Raw genomic sequence first — 23,689 nt, 5'->3', positions numbered from 1 at the left:
TGTTGTTCAAAGATCTCTTCCTCATGCTAAAGTACTGGCAGGAGATAAGGAGACAGTGGTTCTTCAGGGACTTTAAGAAAGTCTTAGTGATCAGAACTCTCCCTAAAGGATACAGACTTCTTTGGAATATAAAATGGTGAAATCTTTTTTGGACGGGGAGGAGCTTAAGTAAGGGCTAGCTAGTCAATTCTTAGGATTGTCAAAGGGATTCAAACTGCTGAAGTCCCTTCTATCTGTGGAGCTGCTATTTTGGGTTACTCACTGCCTTTCAGCACATAAGTGGCCAGGAAGTATAGGGAGGAAGGGAACCAATCCCTCTTCAAGGTCTTCCTTTGAGTCAGTATTGTGTTAGGCATTTCATATATGTTGATTTACTTAGTGTTCACAACAAGCTTTGTAGATAGGTATTATTCTCAGTCTACCTCAGGTCACGAAGGTTAGGTGACCTGCTCCAAGCCACGCAGATAACAGGCAGCACCACTGAGACCATACTACACCATCTCTCATCCGGATGAGTGTGCAGTTTGTCCCCTGTGTAGGTTACCCCTTGGTGAGTCTTCAGAGCAAGGAATTCCCATATCCTTAGTCCGGTGTGACTAACAGTGCGGATGAAGCTACAGTGGAGGCCTGGGGCAGGGACACTCCTACTAGGAGAAAGGCATTTTGGCTGGCACCTCTTCACAGAGGCTCCAGGGTTCCAGAGCTTTGCATAACAGGCACGTTCTCCTTGAACAATGAGACCAAACTTTGCTTCCAACATTTTCAGTTTAATAGTTCACTCTGGGTGAAGAGACCTGGGATTCAGCTTTGAGGCAGGATTGGACCACAGCCATAGGAACTGGTTTGTGAAGGAAGCCTGGGACGATGGGATCTAGGGAGACAGACGGCATCTGGGACTCAAGTAGTTTGTGCTGCTCAATCAGCAAAGCTGTTTTGACATTCTTGGGTAAATGGCCACTTCCATCAGGATCCAGCCAATTTCTGATGCTCCAGGGAGCACGGGCCAGTCTCCCCTTGAGAGAGGGAGGCTGTGGTACAGGCAGACTCCAGAGAGGATATCCTGCCCCTGTGCCTTATCTTTCTAAAGCTGAGCCCTCCTCCTGCCCTGCTGTTATCACTCAGATTAAATGTTCTCCATGTTCCTACTGTACATTTCTGCTTCCTGAAAAGTTGTGGCCATAGGTAGAAAAGCCTCACCAACCAGGTGTGGCCTACCTGAGGCATGTCCATCACCTTCCTACTCTGGTATCAGTCATGGCTTCCAATTAGCCACAGTTTTAAGTGCCAGCTCCCTAGGCTCCACGGCCTGGTTCCTTGCCAGCCTCTTCACCTTTTAGCCACTGTTGCACCACCCATTCTGGCCACATCAGACTCATCCTTCCTTGACGAGATTCCATCCTTCCTGGTGTCCAATCCTCTGTAGGATTTCATCTGGAATGCTCTCCCCACCCCATCCCCCACTCAAATCTTCATCTTCTCTCAAAGAACAGCTTCTGTGGTTAAGATCACAAAGCAAAACTGGCTTTAGCAAACTCCATTACAAGACACCCAGGGATCAAAGCAGTTGGATAAAGGGGATAGAATTCACTTCCAGCTTAGAAGGCACTCAGAGGATTAGTATCTCCACAGAGATCTATGGAACCAATCTGCTTCCCTGAGGCACTCTCTTCGTTGTGCTGGGATCTGCACTACTCCTTCGGAGAAACTGGGCAGCTGTGTGACTGAGTCACACAGGCTGCCAGGGGCCATCCTGGAGCAGAGCTGTGTTTCTCGGCATGTCTCCCAGTTCCCCTTGTGGCTGGCTTTTGTGGCCGTGCTGGGATTCAGACATCTCTGTACTACACAGTGAGATGCCTCAACTCACTCAATCAGGATTTATTCACTCCAGTGTTCCTCCCACCTTGGCCCCATTCCCTCCCTCTTTTCCCCCTCCCATGATCGCAGTATCAAAATAATCCTAAAACGGGATTGCTGTGCTTGAATTTGACACCTCCCACCATGCCTCCCACCCTCCACATGCTTTCATGTTAGCTCCTGAAGCAGACAGTCCCCCTCACCTGCAAACCCTGCCCAGCACACACCTTGCCAAGTTGGAGCAAGTGCTGGTATCTAAGGCAATTTGTTTTGCTTGCCCTTGCAACACCACCGATCTTATAAACTCCTGGTCGACCAAGCAGTCCTACCTCTAGCTTCCAGAAGAAAACCCAAGTGGGTGACTGGAAGGGCAGGAGCCAGGTCCCATTAATACCAGGGATCATGTCTCAGATCTCCAGCACATGTTCCCACCCCTCTCGTCTCCTGGGCTTAGCCAGGTCTTGCAGAATGAGGCTGTACTGAGATCCAAACACATTAGCTATTTGTTAGATGTTCCTGTCACCTAGCAGATATTGAGAGTATGGCTGAATCTGAAGGGAAAGGGAAGAGCAGGTCCAATGCCCTTCAGATGAGGGTTTCTACTTCGAAGCAAGAGTGGTCTGTGAACTTCTGATCTTCAAAACAAACCACATGCCCGGGTCTGTCCACAGGACCCAAGGTCTTAGCTCCATTCTGAGCTGTGATGCAGACCAACCAAGCTCAGTGACAGCTCCTGGTTCTTCGCTTTCACGGGCGGCCTCTGCGGAAGCTTAAATTCCCGCCATGGGTATCACTGCACGTTGCTCCCTGCTCAGTTCCTGACATAGGCCTGACTAAGGGCTCTGAGCTGATGGGCTTGCTCCTGGTGTTACTCATCAGATGTCAAGACCACTGGCCCCATGGAGCACCTGTGCACCTGGGATCTGAGCATCTCCACGTTGTCTTTGTTCCCTTCAAGATTTACATCTTCAGGGTCCCACTGTGGAGAAAAGACACAAATGGTACCTTGGTGGAACCAAGACTCTTCCCATCTCTTACAATGCCCCACCCCAAACAATAGCTCCAGTCCTGGTTCTCATGACCCAGGCACAGACAAGGAGAAATAAGGACAGGTTAATCAGGCCTAATGGGACAAGTATAAGTTTAAATCAAGGAATTAATGGACAGCCACCCTGAACAGACCAGCACCACTTCCCTTCCTACCCGCCTTTTCCATCTTTACTCTAGTGAGACTGAGTTATGTTCCTTTTATCCTGAGACTTCCCACCTCCATGCCTAACTCATTCCTGGAATAGACCAGGCAAATTCAACCCTTTCTTTATGGCCCAGGTAAGTACCTCCTCTTCCAGGAAGCTTACCCTGACTGCTTTCACCCATTGAGCTCACCCCCTTCTGTCTTTGTACTGCCCATACCCTTCATTTGCAGCTGAACATGCACAACCCTGCCCTTTCTCTGGGCACCACCTTGTCCTTCCAGGGAAATGATGAGCTTCTTAAGAGCAGGGCACCAGTTTGCCCTTGCTACCTGCCCCTCCTCCCACCATGCATTTCCTGTTAACTTGAGGCTCAGCAGACTTGCCCAAAACACTTAAAGCTTGATTCAGAATGGTGGTCACTGGCAGAGAATATTTCATTACTCTGATTCAGACAAGTATGGGAAAGGTTAGGAATAAAAGGTTAAAAACAGAGAAGCAGTCATAGCATTGAGGACACTGTTTGCAAAGTCCTCCTATTGTTCTCATGTGACAAATGACAGAGAGAACTTTGCACATGGCCAAGAGCAGGGAATCCCTGGTGAGTCTAGCCATGGGAGCAAGTGGGGGTTGGACTCAAATCCTCTTTCTGCCACTAACTTGCTTTCTCTTTCTTGGGCCTCAGTTTCTCCAGGGGTAACCTGGAGTGTTGGATCAGTAACTACATATGATCTCTTTAGTTTCTGAGTTTCTATGACTAATGATTCTGAATGACAAGGTTACATTTGACATTATTAAAAGACCCAGGAAATAATATAGGAAAGGATGTGTTAGCCTAGACCTGACTATCTGTTTGGACAAGAAAACATAGCCAGTCGTGGACATGCACTCCACGAAAAACACTCCACCAGCAGCTCAAACTTAAGCTGCATAAAACAGCCCAGTCCTTAGGGGTCCTGGATAAGGTCTGCAAGGCTCCCTGAGCCACTCTGGGCATCACTGAGAGAAATGCCCCCACCATGCCAGTTGTAAAATACAAAATGTGGCTTTGTTTTGAATAGAAAGGAAGAGCCCAATTCAATTAGTGATTTACTGATAACTGAGTTCTACTACTTGCTGATTAAAAATAGTATCATGTTGGGGCACCTGGGTGGCTCAGTCAGTTAAGCATCTAACTTCGGCTCAAGTCATGATCTCATGGTTTGTGAGTTCAAACCCGGCGTTGGGCTCTGTGCTGACAGCTCAGAGCCTGGAGCCTGTGTCTCCCTCTCTCTGCCACTCCCCCGCTCACTCTGACTCTTTCCCTCTCTCAAAAATAAATAAACATTAAAAAATAATAATAATAATTTGAAAAATAGCATCATGTTAAAACAGCCACCTCATCCCCAGTGACCCTGCAGGCCAGGGACTAAGCTGATCGGGTTGGCTGCTCGACCCCCAGTACCTGTTTGGGGCTCTGCCAGCCCCTCCAGTGTTAACTTCTTATTTACTTGTGGTTGCAGACTTGGGGGAACAGCAAGCAAATCCCAAGTTAAAGAGCCCCCCTGGCCCTTCAGCCTCCGTGGTACAGGTGCCCAGCAGTGGAAATAGGGGCCTGTTCCATTCTTTGAGGATGGATAGTATGCTTTTCAATATATGCTGTTTCCAAGCTGAGGCCCATGTTTCTAGATCACAGTTCTCTGAGTGTGCTATGGATCAACCTTACCAGAAGCAGCCAGGGTGCTCATTGGGAAGGGTGATGCCAGGCATCCTAGATCCTATCTGGTTTGGGAACTAAGGTTTAACATTTTACCAAGCTCCTTGCATGATTTTTAGCTGCCCTGATATTTCAGAACCCTGGCTCCAGCTCCTGAAATGGCGTCTTAAGAGTTGTTCTTGCTACTTACTCCTGACAATTCAGCTTCGGGAAAACAGAGCCACTTTGATCAAGTGCACTCTTTGAAGTGGGTTAAGCCTTTGAAAGCATTTTAAATCTCTTTCTTCTGAATCCCCAGAATAACGTGTTTCAAAATCTCACTTTAAGCAATAAAAAAACATTGCTGGAATCCAGGCATAAAGAAAATTTGAGCAAAAGATGATCTTACCAGAAATAATCCTGGGAGATGACATGCACAGGTGTTTGTCATAAAACATGTGCTTATCTGTCCCTCGCAGGCAAGGGTGGCAGGGAGATGGCTGCCAGCTGCCCAAGGTGACAGTGTTGGGGAATGGTTATCTCCACCCCTGCAGCCACCCCCAGCACCGCCACCAGTGGTAACCTGCAGCTACTCCACTTGTCCATGGACCTTTGTTCCAAACCATGCTTCTCCTTGGGTTACACATCTTCGGAGTCCCTACCAGATGGTTTGGGCACAGCAGAAAGAACTCTGAACTGAGAGAGCCTGGAAAATCCCCTGATCCTCTGACTCGCCTCTGTTTTCATTCTTTCTGTAACTAAAGGAATGTGGCATGGGCCCGGCCATCCAAGGGGGGGAGATCACAAAAACAGGAAATGGAATCAAGCCACAGGATGTCCCTTCTGGAATAGAGTATGATTGTCCATACCTGCTCCAAGTTTAAGGCTTCCCAATACTTCTGCTGCAGAATAAAAAAAAAGAGATGGAAAAAAAAGTGTTGGAAGGATTTTGCCAGCATCACAGAGCAGAGCAGAGCTCAGCACCAGCACTGTCTGCTTGGTGAGCGAGGAGGCAGGCCCTTCAGTGATCTGGAGGCAGAGGAAAAGCTGACTTCAGCAAGCAGAAAGGCAGAAGCTATGGTGGCTACAATTTAGCTAAATGATCAACAGGATAATTGTGATAATTAGGAAGGGCTGCAGGTCCTTGGAAAAATTATACAGATTTAAAAATTACTATTATTAGGAATTATTATCAGGCATAATAATAAATCTTCCATTTATTAACCACTGGCTGAGATGAGTCAACTCAAACCCATAAAACTAAAAGAGATGCAAATAAAATCCCCACCTCAAAAATACAGGACATTTGCTACCAGCCAAGATTCACTTTTAATCAGCCTTTACTGCATGGGTGGTTCCACCCCAAGGCTCAAACATGCCTGACTCGGGTTCTTGAAGGGTGGTGTGACGGTCCGCTCTGGTTCGTCTGGCACCTCACGAAGTGCCTGGGAGACGTGTGTTTCTGACATAGAGCGCTTATGAACCTACAGACGTCTGTCGTACCGATCTGTCAATGTCTGTCAAATTGAATAGCTGCCAACCTGCACAGTCCACAGGACTTGCCATTGTTGTCTCACATTAAGACAAATCCTCCGGCACAAAAACAGACACTCAGATCAGTGGAACAGAGGAGAGAACCCAGAAATGGACCCACAAACATATGGCGAACTAATCTTTGACAAAGCAGGAAAGAATATCCAATGGAATAAAGACAGTCTCTTCAGCAAGTGGTGCTGGGAAAACTGGACAGCGACATGCGAAAGAATGAACCTGGACCACTCTCTTACACAGACACAAAAATAAACTCAAAATGGATGAAAGACCTCAATGTAAGACAGGAAGCCATCAAAATCCTCGAGGAGAAAGCAGGCTAAAACCTCTTTGATCTTGACGGCAGCAACTTCTTACTCAACACGTCTCCAGAGGCAAGGGAAACAAAAGCAAAAATGAACTACTGGGACCTCATCAAAATAAAAAGCTTCTGCACAGCGAAGGAAACAGCAAAACTAAAAGGCAACTGACGGAATGGGAGAAGATATTTGCAAATGACATATCAGATAAAGGGTTAGTATCCAAAATCTATAAAGAACTTATCAAACTCAACACACAAAACACAAAAAATCCAGTGAATAAATGGGCAAAAGACATGAATAGACACTTCTCCAAAGAAGACATCCAGACGGCAAACCGACACATGAAAAAATGCTCAACATCACTCATCATCCAGGAAGCACAAATCAAAACCACAATGAGATACCATGAATGGCTAACATTAATAACTCAGGCAACAACAGATGTTGGTAAGGATGTGGGGAGAGAGGATCTCTTTTGCACTGCTGGTGGGAATGCAAACCAATGCAGCCACTCTGGAAAACAGTATAGAGGTTCCTCAAAAAAATAAAAAATAGAACTACCCTATGACCCAGCAATTGCACTACTAGGTGTTTATCCAAGAGACACAGTTGTGCTATTTTGAAGGGACACATGCACCCCCATGTTTATAGCAGCACTATCAACAATAGCCAAAGTATGGAAAGAGCCCAATGTCCATCGATGGATGAATGGATAAAGAAGATGTGGTATTTATATAAAATGGAGTATTACCTGGCAATCAAAAAGAATGAAATCTTGCCATTTGCTACTATGCGGATGGAACTAGAGGGTATTATGCGAAGCGAAATTAGTTAGAGAAAGACAAATATCATATGACTTCACTCATATGAGGACTTTAAGACACAGAACAGATGAACACAAGGGAAGGGAAGCAAAAATAATATAAAAACTGGGAGGGGGACAAAACATAAGAGACTCTTAAATATGGAGAACAGAGGATTACCAGAGGGGTTGTGGGAGGGAGGATGGGCAAAATGGGTAAGGGGCATTAAGGAATCTACTCCTGAAATCATTGTTGCACTATATGCTAACTAATTTGGATGTAAATTTTAAAAATTTTTTAAAAAGCCTCTACTGTTCAATTATTTTAAATTTCCATTTAAAAGATTTGTTTTAAATGTAAAATATTTTTAATAATTATTTTTTTAATTAAAAATCCAAAACTTAAAAAAATTTTTTTTAATGTTTATTCATTTTTGAGAGGGAGACAGAGCATGAATGGGGGAAGGGCAGAGAGCGAGAGAGAGAGAGAGACAGAATCTGAAGCAGAATCCAGGCTCTGAGCTGTCAGCACAGACGTGGGGCTCAAACTCACGAACCATGGGATCATGACCTGAGCCGAAGTCGGACACTTAACCGACTGAGCCACCCAGGTACCCCAAATCCAACACTTTAAAAAAAAGTAATCTGTATGTCCAATGTGGGGCTCAAACTCACAACCCCGAGATCAAGAGTTTGCATGCTTTACCTACTGAGCCAGCCAGGTGCCCCTTAAATCTCCATTTTAAACAAGTTTTTAGGGGCACCTGGGTGGCTCAGTTGGTTGAGCATCAGACTCTTGATTTCAGCTCGGGTCATCATTTCATGGTTCGAGGGATCGAGCCCCTCATATAGCTCTGCACTGACAGCATGGAGCCTGCTTGGGATTCTCTCTCCTTCTCTCTCTCTGCCCCCCTTCTGCTCATTCTCTCTCTCTCTCTCTCTCTTTCTCTCTCTCTCTCTCTCTCTCAGAATAAATAAACATTAAAAGGGCACCTGGGTGGCTCAGTCAGTTGAGCAACCTACTTGGGCTCAGGTCATGATCTCACGGTTTGCGGGTTCGAGCCCTGTGTTGGGCCTTGTGCTAACAGCTCAGAGCCTGGAGCCTGCTTCGGATTCTGTGTCTCCCTCTCTCTCTGCCCTTCCCTGCTCATTCTCTGTCTCTGTCTCTCTCTAAAAGATAAACATTAAAAAAGTATACATACAAATTTTTAATTGTACATTTTTCAGTCATACATCAACAAAAGAATGTCCAATGAACACCCATGGACATACCTTATCTTATTTGCTCTAGCTCCCCAATTTTTTTATTTGTTTAAATATTTTTAAATAAATAATTTAATCTGTAAATATTTTAGTATGTCTCTCATAGATAAGGACATTTTAAAAAAGTGTTTATTTATTTATTTTGAGGGAGAGAGAGTGTGCAAGTAGGATAGGGGCAGAGAGAGAGGGAGAGAGAGAGAATCCCAAGCAGACTCTGCACAGCAGAGCCGGATGCGGGGCTCGAACTCATGAACTGTGAGATCATGACCTGAGCTGAAATCAAGAGTTGGCAACTCAACTGACTGAGCCACCTACGTGCCCCATGGACATTTTTTAAAAAATCCTAAGAACAGTGCCATTATTAGACTTAACAAAATTAGTGATGATTCCATAGTATTCATCTTTTAATGACATCCTGCTGGGGGAGGGAGACATAAACTGAAAAAAAAAAAAACAAAAAAACTACAGGACTAATTGGAAAAGATATGAAATCACAAAAAAAATGACAGTTCCACACACTGCAAACGACAGAAATGTTGGTGAGAATGTAGTGGCTGGAAGGTGAAGTAACTTTTACAAATGTAACCGAACTAAAGAGACAAAAGAAAAGATGCTAACTTTCACCTTTCTTTAGAAAATACAGACGTTCATGCAAAAACAGCGACAGTAATCTGATGTTACCACAGTGAGTAGCTGTTTTGTTTGTTAAAAAAATTATTAAATGCAATGTGCTATACTGAAAGAGAATAAGAATATTAATGGAAAAACTGGTGACATCCAAATAAAGTCTCTAGTTTATATGATAGTAATGTACTAGTGTTACTCAGTTTTGATATTAACATTATAAGAAAACAGGTGAAGGCACACAGGAACTTTCTGTACTACCTTTGCAACTTTTCTGTAAATATAAAATTATTTCAAAGTAAAAAAACTTTATTTAAAGTCAAGCAAATAAATAAGCAAACAACTAAACAGGCTTACGTGTCCCTCAAATGGATTGATAAGAAACCTTGAAACTTCCTTTCCAAATCTTCAGCATCATAATCTAAAATTTAAGAACCCTGCCCTCTAGTGGAAGTAGGAGAAGTTCCTTTTTTAAGCCAACGATGATAATGTGCCTAAGGAGTGCAATTAACCCAAATCTTGGTAACTGAGATCTCTCTCCATGCCCGTAAAAGTAAAAATAAAATAACATTTTTTAGTCCTTTCTTAATTTCAAGAGCAAAATGTGTTAATTTTTGTGCAGATTTTTCTTCAAAAACAAAATGATTCTAGCCCATGGATTTTACCCCAAGAAAAAGCCTCCATGAACAGTTATTGATTAGCCCTCTGAAATACAAACACATACACACACAAACCAAAATGTGCCAATGGCTTTTCTCCCTTGAGTATTACCACAGATCTTTAAATTGTCTTTAGGGCCATGATTCTATCACCTCCATGAACCACACAGCACGTAATATTTCAACTCAGCTCATTTCTAAAGGCACACTTCTTTCTGCTTCTGAAACCAAGAAGCAACCTGTAGCCCCTGTTTACCAAGCACACAGTATATTTTCCTTTGCTCCTGAAGGCTTTTAGGAAACCATTGAGGAAACAGGGTCACTTTCCAGGATTACATTTTAGACCGTGTCATCTTACATTTAGGGAGAAGCGACTTTTCCCAAGACTGGGGAGGTGACATGGTGTTGGACTCAGGACAGATCATAAAGTTTTTTGCTTCCTCTGACTATACAACATTAAGACTGGCCAGGCACACACCAGCTACGATTCTCTCCCAGAATTCACTAAGTGGATTTCTTTTGACCTGGAGCCTTTACAGACTTTAAAACAATTACTGTATGCTTCAAAATTGCACCCTTCCTATTTCTCTAGTTCATTAAGCAGTTCCATAGCACTTACCCCAGATCGAGCAGGGATTCACCTCCCCACGTGTTCTTTCCTCCTCTCTACCTGCCCTCTTTGCCCTCTCTGCCTGCCCTTCCTTCCCAGCTGTTGTGGGGAAGATGGAATGGGGGATGGGAAAATGCTTCACGGGCCATGAAGTCTGTATGCAAGAGCCAGGCTTCTGTAGAAAGTGTCCCCCCACCCCCACCCCCCTTGTTACTGGTGGCTCTGGGTCGTTTAACCGCTCAACCTCTCCTTGTTCGGGGCTGAACGGGCCCATTATAAACTGGATCAGCGAGAGAATTCTGACCTACAGGGGGCTGGTTTCTTTTACAAAGACGACAGACAGCTTCACGTCAGGGACATTCTGAGGCTGGGACAAAGGGGCCGAGACAGAGAAGTCCTGTGTATTAAAACAGTGGGCTGCAGGGTTAGGCAGGTGCACCTCCAAACTCCAGCCACAAGGAGAGACAAACACTGTATTTAGGTCAATTCCCAGTGGGAAGGCCTTGGCAGCCTTGGCTTCTATTCCTGATTTTTTTTTAACCATTTTTTTCCAGTTTTATTGAGATAGAATTGACACATGGGACAAACAGTGTGTTCCTCACTGTTTGCAGTAAATGTTGTTCAGATGCTTCCCTGAAAAACCGAAATGGTCTAGGGAAGGGCCAGAGTGGGCATGATCAAGTTTGATTCAGGAACACAGGACAATGAGAGGTGCCTGAGTGGCTCAGTTGGTCAAGTGTCTGACTTCGGCTCAGGCCATGATCTCACAGTTCATGAGTTCAAGCCCCAAATCGGGCTCTCTGTTGTCAGCACTGACCTGGCGTCAGATCCTCTGTTCCCATCTCTCTCTGCCCCTCCCCCCTTGTTCTCTCTCTCTCTCTCTCTCTCTCTCAAAAATAAATAAACATTAAAAACAACAAAAACAACAACAGGGGCGACGGTGTGGCTCAGTCGGTTAAGCGTCCGACTTCAGCTCAGGTCATGATCTCACTGCTCATGAGTTCGAGCCCTGGTCAGGCTCTGTGCTGACAGCTCAGAGCCTAGAGCCTGCTTCTGATTCTATGTCTCCCCCTCTCTGCCCCTCTCCCGCTCACACTCTGTCTCTTTCTCTCAAAAATAAATAAACGTTAAAAAAATTAAAAATAAAATAAAAACAACAACAACAAAACCCCAAAACACAGGACACCCAGTAAATGTGAATTTCAGATCACAAATAATGTTTTAGAATAAGTGTGTCTATCTGAAATTCAAACTTCACTGTACATCTTGTGTTTTTTGTCTGCTAAATCTAGCAACTGTACTCAGGAATACAGGAAAGGCTTCCTGGAGGGAGCAGGATTTAGCCAGGGCCTTGAAAGGCGGGAGGAGAAGCAGAGGAACGCAGAGAAGAACTTGGGAGCTGGCCCAGGCCAGCAGGTGAAGTGTGCCGGACTTACACTATAAGCAGGAAGAAGCCACAAAGGCCTTAGGGCAGGGCGGGCATGGGGCGGGGGTCCAGTGTTGCAAGGATCCCGGCAGGACAGCAATGGAAGGAGGAGAATGGAGACAGGAGGCAGTTAGGAGTGCCTGCGCTGGTCCTGGTGGAAGTGGAAGGCTCTTTCCTGGACTTCGGGGCCAGAGAAAGTTTTCTGAGGGCGGCAGCGAGGCAGACCCAGCAGCCCGAGCGGCTGTGCTATCATGATACTTTTAACAGGTTTGACTCTTGTTTTCCCGATGGAAGCCTTCCTACTTCTAGGAAGTGACTCGGCACTGCTAGCCTCTACTTGCGACCCCTCCACAAAGACACTCTTACACTTAAGGGCATGGTCACTTCAAGACGGCCCGGTCCCAAGCTGGGGTTGCAGGGTGAGCATCTATGGGAACAGTGCTCTTCACATCCCAACCTTGTCGGAGCCTTACCACCCTCCCTGCAGTCATTATCTCCACCTTCAGAGAAGGGCCAGAGGAATGAAGGAGTGCTGCCCAATTCCACGGCCTTAAGAGTGCATATCCGAGCCCACCCCCAGCCTGCTTCCCACGACGCTATGTGGAGCACCTCTGGAAGTCTTGCAAAGCACCAGTTGCACCCATTTGATCTTCCCAATCACCCTGCAACACAGGTAGGGCAAGTCTCAGGATACCTATGCACAGGAGAAGCTAAAACTCAGGAGGTCTGGTGCAGGCCCAAGGCTGCAGGTCAAAAGCCCCGAGCCTGTGTGGTTCCTGGGTCAGGGCTGGGTCTCCTCCACAGCCTGTCTCCCTTTGGGGGCCTTCCGGGGAGCCTCTCTGCTCACCCCGGGGGAAACCAGGTAACTGACCACACATTTCAGGAAGTATTGTTTCTCACTGCCTCACTGCAGGTGGCGCCCCCCTCTGGGAAAGACCCAGATGCATGGAGGGTGTAAAACCACATCCTGGACTTGATTTTTTTTTTTTTAATTATTTTTTTTAATGTTTATTTATTTTTGAGAGAGAGAGAGAGAGAGAGAGAGAGAGACAGAGCATGAGCAGGGGAGGGGCAGAGAGAAAGGGAGACACAGAATCCGAAGCAGGCTCCAGGCTCCGAGCTGTCAGCAGAGAGCCCGACGTGGGGCTTGAACTCACAAATCGTGAGATCATGACCTGGGCCGAAGTCAGAAGCTTAACCGACTGAGCCACCCAGGTGCCCCCTCCTGGACTTGATTTTGACCTTTGGTACCTATTTCTGGCGTCTTTCATATTTGTATGTATTTTCTTCTAAAGTTAGCACTTTTATAGCCTATATAAATATATATTTATAAAAATATATGTAATAAATGTGTACACAAATATAAATGTATATATAATAAATATATATTTAAAATCTTTATTTAAGTATATTCTATTACATATATAACTATATGTCATATATATGTATATATAGATATAGATATATAATTTTTTTCCTTAAAAGAATGACTTGGGCTTAAAAATGGCAAACATCCAAAGGAATGTGTCCTCGTTCCTGGTGCAAAGGCAGGGTTTGGAGAGGGAACGAGCAATCTTGGTTGTCAAGAGACTTAGGCACAGAATTAGCAGGAACACACAAGGACCTGACCTTCTTCAGAGACAGCAGTCTGTGTTTGGCCCTCTTCTCATCCTCCACACATGTACACACAACACAGACTTTGTTCCATAGACAGAAACAGCCTTCTTGCAAAATTTCTACAAAGCTTCTTCCACCAGGTCTATGGCATTGCTAGGAAGCACAGCAGGGAGAAATGACTAAGCACTCTCGCATCACAAAGCTGGACTCAAATCTTTGCTTGCATCCCAGAGGCAGAAAGAAAAAGAAAAAGCCTTTAAAAAGCACAGGAACGGTTTCAACGCTGGAAGAAAGTCCACCCGGCGCTCAGCACACAGGTGCTGGCTGCCCCGGAAAGCGAGAAGGCCACTCTGGAAAGCCCTGAGTGGGGCTGGAGGGCTGTTCTGCGGGCTGAGCTGGGGCAGGTGACTTTATAAACATACATTCCTTTTAGCATGGGCAAAAGCCTTCATTTCCATTTGCCTAATTTATCTTGTTAATGTGTATTTATTTATTTGGGGTGGGGGGAGCAGGGAGAGAGGGAGAGAGAATCCCAAGCAGGCTCTGTGCTGTTGGCGCAGAGCCCAGCATAGGGCTCAATCCCACGAACCATGAGACCATGACCTGAGCCAAGACCAAGAGTAAGATGCTCATCTGACTGAGCCACCCAGGAGTCCCCCATTTGCCTAATTTAAAAGCGTGACCCTGTCCCCTTGGAACTTATTTAGTTTGAAAAACATGGATGTCTAAAAAGATAGAGATACTAGAAGGGAGAAGGACAAGCACCACAAATCACAGAAGGGCATAAACCTGCCGCCAAGACCAACTTCCCAACGGTTCAAGGTCACTGTCTAATCCTTACCTCAGCTTTTGCTGCCCTTGTTTCCACAGAGCAAATACTGCCTCTGGGTCTCCCCAGCCCCTCCCTGACTCACTGACTTAACTGTCCTTTCTTCTCACTGACAACACTTTGCCCTCAGGCTCATTCTTTCCCCTTGAACCTTAGATTTCTGCCAAGGCCGCTGGATCCAGGCTGCCAAGCCACGTGCGCTGGGTGTCCTACAGATTCTGAGACTGGATCCAAGAAATAAACAACACCGAGTGACATGGGGATACACGGACCCCAAAGGGTCCTCAGTCTGGTGCAGAATTGCTCCCTCAAAACCCAGCTCTTAATGGCTAGCTGTGTTCTGGAATCGAGGGGCAGAGGAAGGTGAAGGTGGCTCAGGCCCCACTCCTAAAAAGCTCATGCCCAGCCTGGCCGGGGAACAAGCCGCTACAGCTCACCAGATGACACGGCGAAGAATGGAAGTTGTGTAAGAGAGTCGTGTGTGCTCTGGCACCCAAGGGAAAGAGCCATTAATCTTGTGTGTGTGTGTGTGTGTGTGTGTGTGTGTGTGTGAGTTTGGCGGGGTTGGAAGTAACTTCACACAGCAGGTGGCATCTGAGTAGGATTCTGACACATGGAAAGAGAAACTGACACACGGGCCAGGGAAAACCCCAGGAAGAAAGCCTGGGTACAGGGAACAGTCCATGGCCAAGGTGGACAGCTAGGGCAGTGGGGAAGGGTGGGTGGGCAAGGCACATAAGGCTGGGGTAGTTATGAAAGGTCTAGAACCTCACATTAACAAATCGGGACTTTATCCCACAGATCAGTGGCTCTAAGTCTTTTGGATTTGGGGTTTCACAACGAGTTCAACAAGTTTGGGGGCTTATCCAAGATGGCGAAGTGGCTGTTTTGCAAAATAAGGCCATTAAAACCAATACCAACCACCCCCTTACTATTATCAACATTTTATAAAAGGGCATTTGAACTCCAAAATAGTAGAACACAAACCCAGGGTGAAGGACTGTCCTCCTTCCCCCACCCAACCCCTGCCAAAAGACAGTGGACACTCTCCTGTTGACATCATGTGCCCACTACCCTGTCCTTGCTCTCATTTTCCACAATAGGAAACTTCCTCACAGAACAGGGTTGGGAGCCACAGCTGGGGGACAGGCAGTGACCCAAGAGCTCGGACCAGGGAGTTACACCTGTCACTGGCATCCAAAATATGACGTGTGTCTTGCTCACAGATCCAAAAACTCAAAATGATGACAGTGCCAGGCATGGTGTCCACCACGGGGCTCCTGTGTATGACCCTGAGGACACAGCAGGTGTAGCTGCTGCTCCTCTCTGCAAGGGATGCTCCACGGTCAAGTGGGTTTGGGGAACACCCAGACTCTAATAAACGTTAATTACGCGTGTGTTTATTTCTGTAAGACCTGAACGTGCGGGTGACTCTTTAAGATGGGACCGTGACATGCAGTGCTTCCCTGACTCATTTGACCGTGGAAACCTCTTCTCAACACACCCCGCGTGGGCGCTGCCCCATGCACGTCCCTTCACTGCTTGGCAGGCGGGAGGCCAGCGTGGGCGGATTAGGGCACAGCAGCGTGAGCACCATGGAAGCCCCGGCCAGTGTCAGTGAAGGACAAGCCATGCACCTGGCGGGCAGCAGCGTGTGAGTACCTCAAGGTCAGAGTTGATGGAGGAGACTTCGCAGGAGCTGCTGGAAGACACGCGGGCCCGGATGACCTGAACGGGAGGGTAAGAGGGCGGCTCCTGCAGGTTCGCGTCTCCAGGGTTCATCTGTCCATCGCCAGGCAGCCGGGTGGTGCTGCAGCCTGCCTGCAGGGTGTGTGGGCAAAGGGCAGGCAGGGAGACTTAGTCTACTTTATTTCTGAATTGTCGAAGCATTCACATGCGCTGGTGTTCAGAAGGTACCAAAGGGTGGCTGAGTCGGATGAGCTCGGACTCTTGATTTGGGCTCAGGTCATGATCTCCTGGTTCATGGGATCGAGCCCTGCATCTGGCTCTGTGCTGGCAGTGCAGAGCCTGCTTGGGATTCTCTCTACCCCCCCCCTGCCCCTCAAAATAAATAAATGAACATTTATGTTTTTTAAAAGGTACAAAAGGGTGTAGAATGCGAGGTCCGCTCCCACCTGAATCCCCCAGGCACCCAGTTCTCCCCAGGGGCAACCAGCGCTCAGTTTCTTGTATATCTGTCCAGATAGTCCATACATAACCTATCGAATGCAGATATATGACTTCCCTAGTTCTACAAAGGCTGCCAGCACATCTACACTCTCCTATGCACCTTTCTTTTTCTCACTTAACAATGTGTCCTAGAGATAGCTCTAGAGCAGAGGCTTTTGTTTTTCTTTTTGTTTCTTTTGTGGCATCATGTAAGTGTTCACAATCTGCTTAACCTGTCCTCAAACTGATGGACATTGAAGGCATTTCCAGTCTCATGCTTGTTTGCTTGGCTGTTTTTTTTTCCCGAGAGAGACAGAGTGCAAGTGGGGGAGGGGCAGAGAGAGAGGGAGACACAGAATCCGAAGCAGGCTCCAGGCTCTGAGCTGTCAGCACAGAGCCCGACGCAGGGTTCCAACCCACAGACCGTGAGTTAATGACCTGAGCAGAGGTTGGATGCTTAACCAACTGAGCCACCCAGGAGCCCTCCAATCTCTTGCTTTTACAACACTGCAATAAATTATACCGTACACCCAAGGTTTCAGGGTTTTTAAACGACCAATTTCTAGAAGTGGAACTGCTGGATCAGAGGATACGTGCATTTGTAATTTGTATAGCAACTGCCAAAATGCACTGCATGGGTTCATACCCACCAACAGGTGGGGAGGTTAAAGGGAGGAAGAGACTTACAAGATTTCTATCTATCACCTATCTATCTGTCTGTTATCCATCCATCCATCCATCCATCCATCCATCCATCTGTCCGTCCATCCATCCATCCATCTCAGAGCTTCCCCCACAGAGCTCCTGGGGGCTGTCAGAGCTCCTGGAAGCTCTGTTGGCCAGGGTTTCAGAGTGGGCAGGATTTGGGTCGTTCCACTGACACATCACAGGGCAACAGCCTGCCTTCTGGATCCACATCTTCCACAATGAAGCACATGCCAAGGTATGTATCTAGCGAAGGGGGTGGTAATCCCTGCCTTGCCTCATTTGAAGGGGTGTCACACGGGGCACCTGGGTGGCGCAGTCGGTTAAGCGTCCGACTTCAGCCAGGTCACGATCTCGTGGTCCGTGAGTTCGAGCCCCGCGTCAGGCTCTGGGCTGATGGCTCAGAGCCTGGAGCCTGTTTCCGATTCTGTGTCTCCCTCTCTCTCTGCCCCTCCTCCCGTTCATGCTCTGTCTCTCTCTCTGTCCCAAAAAAAAAAAAAAAAAAAAACGTTGAAGGGGTATCACAGGGCTCAGATGTAATGCCCTGGACACATGAGAATGGCTACTCGTACTGGGCCCCAAATCACGTGGGGCTGTAGCCCTGGATGGGTTAAGTACACAGTTTCACACGAGAGTTGGCTAGACAGGCTAGGGGGCGGGGGACACGGGCCTCCCAGGCAACATCAACGATAGATTCTATAAATTCCTCAGGGCCCGACCAGGTCTGAATCAAGAGGGAAAATGGAGTTTTCAGATGCTCCAAGCCATTGATCCCCAGGACCCCAAGGTCCTTAGCCCCTCAGCTCAGCTGAACCCAGCTGCATCTTCTAGAAGACCCTTCCTTAGGACAGTGCCCAGTGCCCAGGGGGGCCTGCTGAGCAGACAATAAGTGCCCCTGCGGTTCTTGTTGTCCACTTCCAGGTGGCTGTGCAGATGGGACATACACAATGCACTTGCCAACAGGGGACCTATTTCACCACAACCTTGCCCACTGGAACATTCTCATGGAAAAAAAAGGAAAATTTTGCCAACTGAGCAGGCATGAAATGAGCACAGAGAACATGTTCTCTTTTTTTTATTTTTAAAAAAAAATGTTTAATGTTTATTTTATTTTCGAGAGAGAGAGAGAGAGAGAGACAGAGAGAGAGAGAGAGAGACAGAGCATGAGCAGGGGAGGGGCAGGGAGAGAGGGAGACACAGAAGCCAAAACAGGCTCCAGGCTCTGAGCTGGCAGCAAAGCCTGATGCGGGGCTCGAACTCACGAACCACAAGATTGTGACCTGAGCTGAAGTCGGATGCTTTACCAGCTGAGCCACCCAGGCGTCCTGAACATGCTCTCTTTATGAATCAGACGGGCTTTATCTGAAACCCATTCCTGTGCTTCTCTAACTATGAGATCTTGGGCAAGTTACTTAACCCTCTCTGTGCCTCAATTTAAAATCCTAATACAATGATTAATTATTGTATTAATCATTAATAAATAATAATACTTAATGAGAATTTGCATTAATAATAATTTTTAAAGACCCAACCATTTATCAAGTGCTTCCTTGGTGTCAGACATTATGCTAAGTAAGAGGCAGTGTTGCATAGTGGTCAAGGGCATAGACTCTGAATCCTGGTTCTGCCACTGACAAGCTGTGTGACCTTGGGCAACTTGCTTAATGTCTCTGTGCCTCATTTTCCTTATCTGTAAAATGAGGTTAATACCTCAGGGGTTGGCGGTGAGGTTTACGTGAGTATACAAAGCACGTAGACCAGTACTCTAAGCACTATGCCCAGCACAAGAAGCATCACAGAAGTGTTGCCTGTTATTATTTTCTCAGAGACTGGCAAATAACCCTCAATAAACAGGCTACTGTAGAAGGGGTGCCCCTAGCCCTGGACGGCCAGGCTGCAGACTCCCTGCTGGGAGCTGTCTCAGGGACACCACTCGCCCTCTGGTGGACACGGAAGGAAGAGGCCAAGTGCGAGTATTTGCTCAAAAAAAACGTGCCAGAGGCCTCAGTGGAAGAGAATGAGAAAGAGGGACACACTCTTCTTTAATGGAGTCTGTTCTGCAGGAAGAATCCACTCAAGCTTCAGGTATTGCGTTAGAGTGAATGCAAGTTTTGCACTATCGTGTTTCTGAGGTTTGAGGATTTAAACATTTCTAGTGCAAAACACTGGCCAGATGCTGCCGGGGTTCCCTGAGCCTTCCCCAGACTTCCCATCTAAGAGGGGTTTAATGGCCGAAATGGGCTCTCAAACCTGTGGGCCTGTGAAAGCAGGCGCTGAATCTCCCTGAACACACTTATGTCACATAGCGTTACTTGCACCCACTTTCCAAGGAACCACGGCAAAGACTGAAACCTATCTCTCAGGCCCAAACTCTCTGAGCACCCATATGTCCCACGGGCAGCTGAGCGGCGGCTGCTACCACTGAACTTCATGCCACGCTCCAAACATCCTTTACTGACGGCCTGTGGCCCGAGGCACCAGGGTCTTGGCAAACAAGACAGACAGAGGCAAAGTTTCTATCCCAGCAGGAGACAGACAACAAACAAAAGTAAAAGACAGCGAGAAGTATTTGCAGAGCATTTAAAAAGGCACATTTAACATAGAGAAATAGGACAGAGGGGTGCGGGCTGCTTTTGAGTGTGCAGTCGGGGGTGGCTTTTGGAGAAGGTGACATTTAGGTTGAAGGAAAGGAAGGAGGCAGCCGTATAAAAAAAATGGGGAGGAAGAGCACTGGAGGCACAGGAACGGAGGGAAATCCCAGGCAGCTAGGAGGAGTGAACGAAGAGAGAAAAGATGAGGACACAGCCAGAGAGAGAGGGAATGCTCGGCTCGTGGGGCCTTGCAAGTCTGTGTAACTTTAGAGTTTCTTCTGTATGAAATGGGAAGCCAGAGGGTTTCAAGCCAAGGAGGAACACAAGGAATCGCCCCTCCTGGCTGCAGGGTGCAGGTGGCGGGGGTGGGACAAGATTAACAGTGGAGACGGAAACGAGGTAGGAGGCTGTGGGATCTATTTTACACCAAGTAAATAGGAGACTCACACGCGGACTGGACGGGCATAGGCATGCACTGAGGGGGAGAGAGGAATTCATTTCCTAGGATGAGAGGATGGGGGAGGAAGAGGGCACGGAAACCCCACGTTCTGTTTGGACACCGCAAGTGTGAGATGCCACGTGGGGACGGGTGCCCAGACTGAGCACTGAGGGGAGGAAAGCATGGGGAGCTGGGAGCGCGAGCACCCCATAAGCCAGAAGCAGCCAGTGGCCGAGCTTGTTGAATCTCAACAAAGACAGAGCTAACCCAGGATTTAGTGACCCTGAGGTCACTGGAAACCTCCACGAGAAGTCGCAGTGGGTGTGGGACGACGGGGCGGACTTCCTGTCAGCTCTTTCCCTCACTTCTCTAACGTTCTTGCTCCTGGGAAGCCCTGTGTGCAGGCCGGAACCCCGGGAGTCATCGGGAGCTCTCAGCCTCTCTCACCCTACACCCTTACGCCCCCAGCACTCTGCCCGCCAACCCCCCACTTGGTCTCTGCCTCTCCACCTGCCCCAGCCTTGCCCCTGCTTCAGGCCACACCACCTCTCACCTAGACTTATCGGCGCCCCTCACTGACTGCCTTGTTTCTACCTCCTCTCCCCTGGTCTGCCCCCCAACCTTGCCTGAGAGACACCTCTAACAGGCGCATCTGACCCTGAGTCTCTAGTCCTGATGCCTCCTGGACTCCTGTCCCTCAGGATGACAGTCAGGTGGCACGGTATGAGGATCTCTCGCTTGCCTCCGCTCCACCCTTTCATCTGTCCCCCACTAAGGCCTTGGAGACCTCCTGCCTCCTTTTACATGCTTTCTTGTCTCATCGTGCCCATCCTGCAGCTAAAGTGTCACCTCCTCCGGGAAGCCTTCCATGGCCACTCCCCACCCCTCTGGACTCCGGCCACTTACCTGCTGCACGGGCTCGATGGTCAGCTCCATGTAGCGACTGATGGCTGCCATTGTCCTGAGTGATTTGCAGGGTGGTAATGTGGTGAGAGGCACCCAGTCTGAATTCTTTCAAGTGGAGACGGGGAGGTAAAAAGAATTCTCAGTCAGGAGACTTTTTCTGAAAACAAGATCCCGTTCCTTCAAAAGCATCTCTAAAATATTATTTCTGTTTTTTCATGGCCCATCTCCCTTTCTGCTTCCTATAAGCTGTATCTTATCTCTGTCTTTGATGTCACACTAGGTCAGGGGTTCCCAAACTTTGCTGCACAGTGGAGTCACCTGGGCATCTTAGAAAACAAAACAACTGATGTCTAGCTCTCCCAGCAGACGTTCTGATTAATTGGTATGGACGTGACCTGGAGAGTTTCAAAGCCCCTCACTCCCCTGCAGATGATTCTAAAGTTTGGGCCAAGTTTGGGAATCACTGCAGTAGATGCTAAATGCTTTTGTAAAGCAATGGTTCTCAAACATTAGTGTGCATCAGAAGCACCCAGTGCACTTATTAAAACACGCTCAGTCTGGGGCGCCTGGATGGCTCAGTCGGTTGAGTGTCCGACTCTTGATTTCGGCTCAGGTCATGATCTCAGTCTTAGGACTGAGCCCCTTGTCAGGATCTGAGCTGAGCCTGTTTGGGATTCTCTCTTTCCCCCTCTCTCTCCCCTCCTTTGCTCTCTCTCTAAGTAAATAAAATAAAATTTAAAAAAATAAATAAAACACTCTCAGTTTAAGATTGGGTAGAGCTGATGGAGCCCTAGAATTGCATTTCCTTCAAGTTCCCAGGCGATGCTGGTGTGGGGACCTCACTTTGAAAACCATCGCTCGTAAAGAACCGTGGAAGCCATTGCAAAGGCTCTGTGTCATCCCTTCAGAATGCCAAGCCACACAGGGCTCTCTCTCTTTAAATACTTTAGCTCCCTTTGGGGATAGAATTTCGTCAAGTTTCTAGAATGGAATGAAAATAACCTCCCATTAGAGCCTCCACGGGAATGTGGAGCTTTGGTCCAAGCTCTTACATAAACCCCTTTACCTTGGCCGCGCCTACCACTATCTTCTGTTTCGTTAACTCAGTCAGATTACATTGTTAAACCTAGAATATTCGAAGGGATGGACCCAGTTCACTCACTCACCTTCTCTGGAAGAAAAACAAGGACAGTGAGGAGCCTAGGTAACAGGTGAGATTTTTTCCTCAAGAAATTATCTTAGAAAAGAGGGAGCTGCCTTATGTTCAAGTCCTTACAAGCACTCTTGTATTATGAAGCAATTTCTCAGCTTTTTGGAACCAAGGACTTTTGACAAAGACAAACTGAGAGAGTAAGTTCTGCCTACTTAGGTCACCTGTTAAAATCGGTAAGGAGACAAACACATTTTCTGGTACGATGTATATGGGGGATGTTACTGTAAACAGCACCTTTAAAGATCAGCTTTTTGGCAAGATCAACTGAAAAAAAAGGGCTGTGTCAGTGATGGTGACGATGTATACGTCAGAGACGCATGTGCCACTAGGAATACGTGTTTTTATGAACTAGGGTAAAATCATATTATTTCCAAATTAACCTATTAATTTATGTAGTATGTGAACTTATATATATGAGGAAGTTACTAACTAGCTTAAGCGGACATTTAACTATCTCATCTACATTGCTCAAAATACATTAAAGTTTATTAAATGATCTCAAAAACCCATTTAAAAATATGTTGTAGTTGGAACATACAAGTGGAAGATCCTATTTATTCAGGGCATCCTTAGCACTGGGCATAAACAGTAGCGTTTTGGGTTTTGTTTTGTTTTTTTTTTCCATAAAAAATTGTAGCAGTTTTTTAAAGTGACCAACTGTCCTAGCTCGAGAAACGCCCAGCATTCTGCGCACAGACCCCGGTGGGCCCAGCAGTTTTCCAACCGGCGAGACCTTGCCTCCTGGCTTTCTTCCTCTTTGTCTGTGCAGGTCAAAAGGGCCTGGGTGTCGGGGCTCTCTCTGGCTTCAGGGGCAAACCCCAAGGCCCGTCTCATCTTGCTCTTCATCACCCAGGAAAGGAAAATGATCTGAGAGGTAGAGTTAAGGTGCAACAAAGCACAGCATTTCAGCCACCCAGGGCTACCTCCGCCTCTGCACCCCGAGGGCTCTCTCTCCCCAGATGATCCTGCCTGGGTGGGCCCCAAAACAGACATGAGCTCATTTAAGAACAGAGCCAGGTCTGACTTTCTCCACATTTCCCCCACGAGGACTCAGCAGCCAGCAACACCTTGCCCCCCAACAAGCACTCAGTAAATACTTGTTAATCAAAAGCATTTTGAAAAACACCTTCCTTGAAGGGCTTGGCTTGTCCCTTGAAGGGACAGTACATGGAGTGGGTTGAATAGTGCTCCTCCCCTGCCCAAATTCATATCCATCTGGAAACTCCAAAAGTGACTTCATTTAAAAATAGGGTCCGGGGGA

General features: G+C 47.2%; 1 protein-coding gene across 7 annotated transcripts in view; it reads right to left on the bottom strand.

Moving 5' to 3' along the window:
- Positions 1-746: 746 nt before the first annotated feature.
- Positions 747-23,689, bottom strand: part of TMEM44 (transmembrane protein 44) — a 36,843-nt gene continuing 13,900 nt past the window's right edge. Inside the window, exons 7-11 of one of the 7 annotated variants that reach the window (XM_045502548.1) lie at positions 23,167-23,295; positions 21,216-21,320; positions 16,068-16,226; positions 5,592-5,624; positions 747-2,833 (exon numbers count right to left, since the gene is read on the bottom strand). In XM_045502548.1, coding sequence (XP_045358504.1) covers positions 2,723-2,833; positions 5,592-5,624; positions 16,068-16,226; positions 21,216-21,320; positions 23,167-23,295 — 537 coding nt within the window. In that variant the 3' untranslated portion in view covers positions 747-2,722. Of the gene's footprint in view, positions 2,834-5,590; positions 5,625-16,067; positions 16,227-21,215; positions 21,321-23,126; positions 23,296-23,689 lie in introns of those variants that run through there. The other 6 variants (XM_045502552.1, XM_045502549.1, XM_045502551.1 and 3 more) reach the window with 6 other exon arrangements.

The sequence above is a fragment of the Leopardus geoffroyi genome, chromosome C2 (assembly GCF_018350155.1).
Source record: "Leopardus geoffroyi isolate Oge1 chromosome C2, O.geoffroyi_Oge1_pat1.0, whole genome shotgun sequence".
NCBI lineage: Eukaryota > Metazoa > Chordata > Mammalia > Carnivora > Felidae > Leopardus > Leopardus geoffroyi.
The sequence above is the reverse complement of the archived record's forward strand: the minus strand, read 5'-3'. Positions and strand labels throughout refer to the sequence as shown.